This window comes from Montipora foliosa, chromosome 7, assembly GCF_036669935.1.
Source record: "Montipora foliosa isolate CH-2021 chromosome 7, ASM3666993v2, whole genome shotgun sequence".
NCBI classification, from domain to species: domain Eukaryota; kingdom Metazoa; phylum Cnidaria; class Anthozoa; order Scleractinia; family Acroporidae; genus Montipora; species Montipora foliosa.
The window spans coordinates 31,224,237-31,229,609 of NC_090875.1; the positions used below are offsets into that span (position 1 = coordinate 31,224,237).

The window sequence follows — 5,373 nt, forward strand, 5'->3', positions numbered from 1 at the left end:
AGCCGCGTTTTTTTTTAGTACGATTCCGGAAGACGAATACTCGGAATAGTCGGTATTCGTGTTCTTTTGGGACCTTTTCCGTTCATTCTGCTTCCAATGACCGGAATGTGGTTCACTTGGAATACGGGACTTTTTTCCGTGTTTACATAGCCTGATCTAAACACTCGGGGAAGCTGGGAGAATTTTTCCTCAGTTATGCAAACCCTCGAGCACGTCTCAGGTTTACATAACTATCTCGAATTCTCGCAACTTCCCCTCGTGTTTTAATGTGGGTATGTAAACACGGAAAAAGTCCTCTATTCCTAAAATCTAGATCTTGCAATCCGAATACATATATCTACAGGAATAAGTAAAGACTAAATAAATCGCCTATAAAATGATCAATCATTGCGTGTCTACTATCCAAGGGATGGAATGTTATTGTTTCCTGCGTTTTTTCGACATCTCGTTTCCAAAACAACAAAATAGTGTGGCCGACTAGTGATTGAATATGATTACTTCAACCTACTTGTTAAAGAAGTTCCATTATCGAAAAACAAGACGATGAGCCTTGTAGCGGAGCTCTGCCCTCGCTGAAGGCCGCGCGCGCGGAGCACCATTGTTAAGAAAATATAGTAAACCTCTGATGCGAGAAATCTTGGTTTTATAGCCATGACGTTATCAACCGTCCGTACATACGTACGTAGGTACGTACGTCCGTCCACCCCTCCATGTATGCCAATGTGACCAGTATCATGCTAGTTTACAGCATACATCTTTGATATTGGACATCCACCTTTGATCAATTGACACCTGTCAAAACAAGGTATCCGCTTACCAGTATCGCGTAACCATATCGCGGGCTTAAGCTTAGAGCTCACGGAGGTCAGCTGTTTTTTTATTATTTTTTTTTATTTTTAAACTCATGCGGTTCAAGAAAAAATTATTGCCAAACTGGTGATTAGTAAACTAAATTTCACTGGAAAAACCGATGTCGCACTCATCGCTTCGTGATTCATGCGATATCGGCTTTTAGCGTAAAATTTACCGTGGAAGCCACTAGTTAGGCAATGAATTTTTCTATAGAAGAAAGCAAAGAAATGATTTAATTATTAAAGCAGCAACCGGAAACATCAAAACGCGGACAATTTAAAACCTTTTATTTTCACAAACCCTACAGGCAGTAAGAATAAATAACCAGGGAACTCCGCTTTTAGGTTTGGCTAAATCTATATATTACACGTTTGAACGTGCTTTAAGAATAGTTAAACGCGCCCAGTGCAAACGAAATGAAAGACAGTCGGTTTCACTGCAACGAAATTGGTTAATGTCTTTGGTGGTCCTCCTGCGTGTCTTTTGTATTCCTGTATGGTCCTGACAGGGACAACCTTGGTTCCCCTTCGATAGGGGGAAGGATATTCTCCCGCTTTATTCATCAACTGGAGTTGTCTTCTAAAGTCTACTGTACAATGAAATTTCAGGTCGCTTTGTAGTAGCTACTGTAGTTTGTTGCCTCCATTTGATTAAGCTGCTCATGTTTAACGCTTTTGAGTTAATTCGAATTTTTATAGTGTACACACTCCCTACTTGACAAGCACCAATCCTAAAAACCGCTATGTGTTTGTTTTAGACTGTTTTTGCTTTTGTGCTAGCTTTCATTTAAGAGTTTAGTTGACTTGGTCAAACGACAGAATTTGTGGATCTCACTTCCTTGGCACAAGTTTACGAAACACTTGCAGCATCGCATTTCTTATCTCACGTACTCTCCAACAATATAAAAATGGATTTAAAGCCGAGTTCATGAAGACAACTGTGGAGGCAAGAGACCTGCTAAGAATACCGTCTCTTTTTTCACGGGGGAGATAAATTATGTAAACAAGGAGATAAGGAAAGTAACAAATCGCGAGCACAATGAAGAATATAAATGCACTAAAGGCAGATTTTTGAAGGCTGGCCATACTTGCGGCGGCATTTGCTCCCTCAAACGCTCGAGCCTGAATTTGAATTTCTATTCGATGACGCCGAAGAATTTTGAAAATGGTCGCGTGAGATAAAACGGAGATACAGAAACTGATCAATATCACAGAGGCAATTAAAGGTAATAGAATTCGTTCCTCCCAAAACTGGGTGATTCCTGCCAATACACAAACTGCCCAAATCGCTAAAAGAATACCAGTAACTCTCCGAACAGTAACGATGCTGAGATACTGCAGCGGCTTCAGAATGGCAGTGAGTCTGTCAAGACTAAGTCCTGCAATTGTGCTTAGGGAGACTCCGCAAAGAGAGAAACCAATGGTGTTATATATTCTTCTAAACGTTAGTTTCAGTGTCTCGGATCGAGTGTACAAGCCATTTAAGGTACTTGCTATAAAAAGAGGCTGCACGATCAAACCAACAGCTAAATCTGTTGACGCCAGACAACATAGTAAAAGGATAGAGGGCGAACGAAGCGTCGGCTTCTTCCACACTGTGTACAGCACAAGCACGTTTCCAATGGTCGCTGTGAAACAAAGTACAATGTTTACAACACAGTTTACTATTTTTACAATTTCCTCTGTTTCCATCTTTTCCTCAAGTCTGAATTTAACCACCACCGAGTAGTTTCAGTTCGTGAGCAATGATCTTCTTTCTTTCTGAACTTTTCACGGAAATCAAACCTTTCCTTTTACGTTCAAGTTATTTTCAAAAGCTTGTGCTTGGTGAAAGAGCTTAGCAGTCTGCAATATGATCCTTTCTATCGAAAGCCGCCTTAACTCCGTGACTGCTAAAGCTACCTCAGCCGCTGTCGGAAAAATTGAGAAAGATAAATATTGACACTCCCTGCGAAACACATCATACACCTTGTTCCAAAATTGCCGTCATTTTAGTATTATTTTGTTTCGTTGCAATTTGCCCCTTTTGGCCTCGCTTTTAAACGTAAAATTCAAAAGAGCTTTTAACGTTGAACGAGGTCGAAAGGGTCAATTTGCAATTAAACTAGAGAATACTAAAATGACGGCCACTTTTGAATAAGATGTATTGTAAGCTTGCACTTTCCGCAATTAGCACATACGAAGGTAATGTAATTAAATGTGGCGTAAAATTGTAACAAAGAAAAGAAAACAAAACAAAAGATATAACCATCTTTTTACTTCTCTTCAACTTTGTGTTTCGCCTATAAGTTAAGGTTTACGGTTTTTGAAATGCAAACAACCAGTTTCAATATTTCTGTGGACTTTCTTAGGGTTTTGGTATCTAAATACACTGTCATTTTCTGCGTGTACAGAAGTGATAGCTCCAATAGGAAGTTTCTCTCAAATGTCACAATTGTCAATGTAGTGGACGGCTAATACCTCGACGGCTGGTATCCAGTTCACTGGGACTTGTAGCGAGTTGTCAGTTGTAATGAGTGGTCTGGCTTTATGCGATGGGAACCGCAGCACTTAAACGATTGGAAGTGGCAAGATTGTCGCAAGTTAACTTTAGGGAGTTGTGTTCGCAAATTCGTAGAATAGTCTTTAAGCAAATTAAAGGTCAATGCGGTAGTTTTCCAGATGCTGTCTTGAAATGAATATTCAAATGTCATGTATTTGTCAGTCATTGAGTCGATGATTTTTATTTTATTTTTTTTAATATAGAACACGCAGAGCGTAATTCAATAGTTCACTGACACTTTTTTTATGCCTCTCTCGATTGCAGAGCAAGAGACATAAAGGGAGAGAGAGGTGTTAATCTCGATACGTCTGTTGGGCCAACTTCGTCATAAAGTTAGTGACGTGTCAAAATAGTCCAAAGACATAATAAATCAGTTTGAAATATTTTCTAAAACACGGTTTACAACGGCCAGCATCATGCAATTAAGAAATGGAAAACTGGCATACACTTTTCTCAACAGCAACGGTGAATTGGCTCTTTTCTGACTTTTTAAGTTTTATACTTATGGAACTCGATAACTGAAAAAATAAAACTCAACAGCTATTACACCTTCAAACATCTGCTTCCCTAATTCTCCGGTTAAACATGAAACGTTAGTGATGTATTGGTGTATTGGTTATTTAAACACAGGCAAATTATTTCTTAACTTTCAGGCTACCGAGATGCAACTTGTTTTGCCTGGCACATACTTTTCTCAACAGCAACGGTGAATTGGTTCTTTTCTGATTTTTAAGCAAACCGTTTGTAAGTTTTATACTTATGAGGCCTTCTAAAGGGGGTTCTGATGTCGCTTTTTCGCTCATTTTCCAGCCCACCTGTCGCCTATTTGGCTAGAGATAATTGTCGCTGTCGCGTTTTCGCTGCAATACAATTTTTGTCGATAAAAATATGGTGACGAGTGACGTGCGGGTTACTTATGAACTAAGCAGCACTGTGTAGATCTCCATTTTGCCACCGAAGGAAAATTTGCCATGGCAACATCGTTATTTCACATATGAAATCATAAATTAACGCTCAAATTCCGTGCCAAAATAAGGAATAATTTGACACCCAGGTTATTAAAAGCACTTTATTTTCTAATGACTCTAATGGCCAGATAGCCTCCAACGCAGGCTCTGTTAGGGATTCATCACGCATTCCTCCACCAGCAGCGTCTGCTGAAACGGGCCACACATTACTTTCCCTTTGTTAAGAAACTGTCATCTGGGAATCACGTGCGGGTTACTTATGAACCAATCAGCGCTGTATAGATCTCCCCTGGAGCGTCAATGCGTCAACTTTTTCTTCCTCAGAAACATTAATTTGGTTTCCTCGGTGGGTTATGCATTTGCAGTCTCGCGAGTCAAAATGTGAGTGCTTTGTAAGGGTATGGTGTCATTTCATCCACCAGTAAAAATTAAAGGCGCCGCGGAAATATATAAATACGAATACAAATATGAAAGTACTGAGAGTGTATTTGAACTGCACGAGAACCATTACCTTTAAGCGCAATGAACACCACTAGGATAGTAGCGAAAAGAAAGCTTGAAAAAAATCCATTACGTTTAAGCCTGAAATTTTAAGGCTGTTTTCGGCGATGATCGTCTCAAACAATTGAATGTTTTTGTGTTGCGAACCGATCGTTTGTACTCAGTGTTTCTTCGATTTCAAAAATAAAGCAGACTTTAAATCAATAAAGGGGGTAGTTTCTAAAGAAACTATGGTGCTGCGTCGGTGGGAAAGTAGTATGCAAAAATTTGGTTTTATCAACGGAGTTAATAATGTAATTTGGCCACCGTACAGAGATTCTAAAAGCTGACGTTTCGAGCGTTAGCCCTTCGCCAGAGAGAGGCGATTCGCTCTGACAAAGGGCTAACGCTCAAAACGACAGCTTTTAGAATCTCTGTTCGGTGGCCAATTTACATTGTCAACTCCGTTGATAAAACCAAATGTTTGTAGACCTTAAATCAGTTCAACCGAAGGACTGCAAGACATGGGGTC

At 39.7% G+C, this 5,373-nt stretch overlaps 1 protein-coding gene across 1 annotated transcript; it reads right to left on the reverse strand.

Moving 5' to 3' along the window:
- Nucleotides 1-1,127: 1,127 nt before the first annotated feature.
- LOC138010901 (histamine H2 receptor-like) lies at nucleotides 1,128-2,741 on the reverse strand. The gene has a single exon (XM_068857921.1). The coding sequence runs from the start codon at nucleotides 2,541-2,543 to the stop codon at nucleotides 1,683-1,685; it is 861 nt and encodes a 286-aa protein (XP_068714022.1). The 5' UTR covers nucleotides 2,544-2,741; the 3' UTR covers nucleotides 1,128-1,682.
- Nucleotides 2,742-5,373: the final 2,632 nt, after the last annotated feature.

Excerpts from the sequence above, each read along its gene's own strand:
- LOC138010901 (XM_068857921.1), bottom strand. The coding sequence starts at position 2,543 with ATGGAAACAGAGGAAATTGTAAAAATAGTAAACTGTGTTGTAAACATT.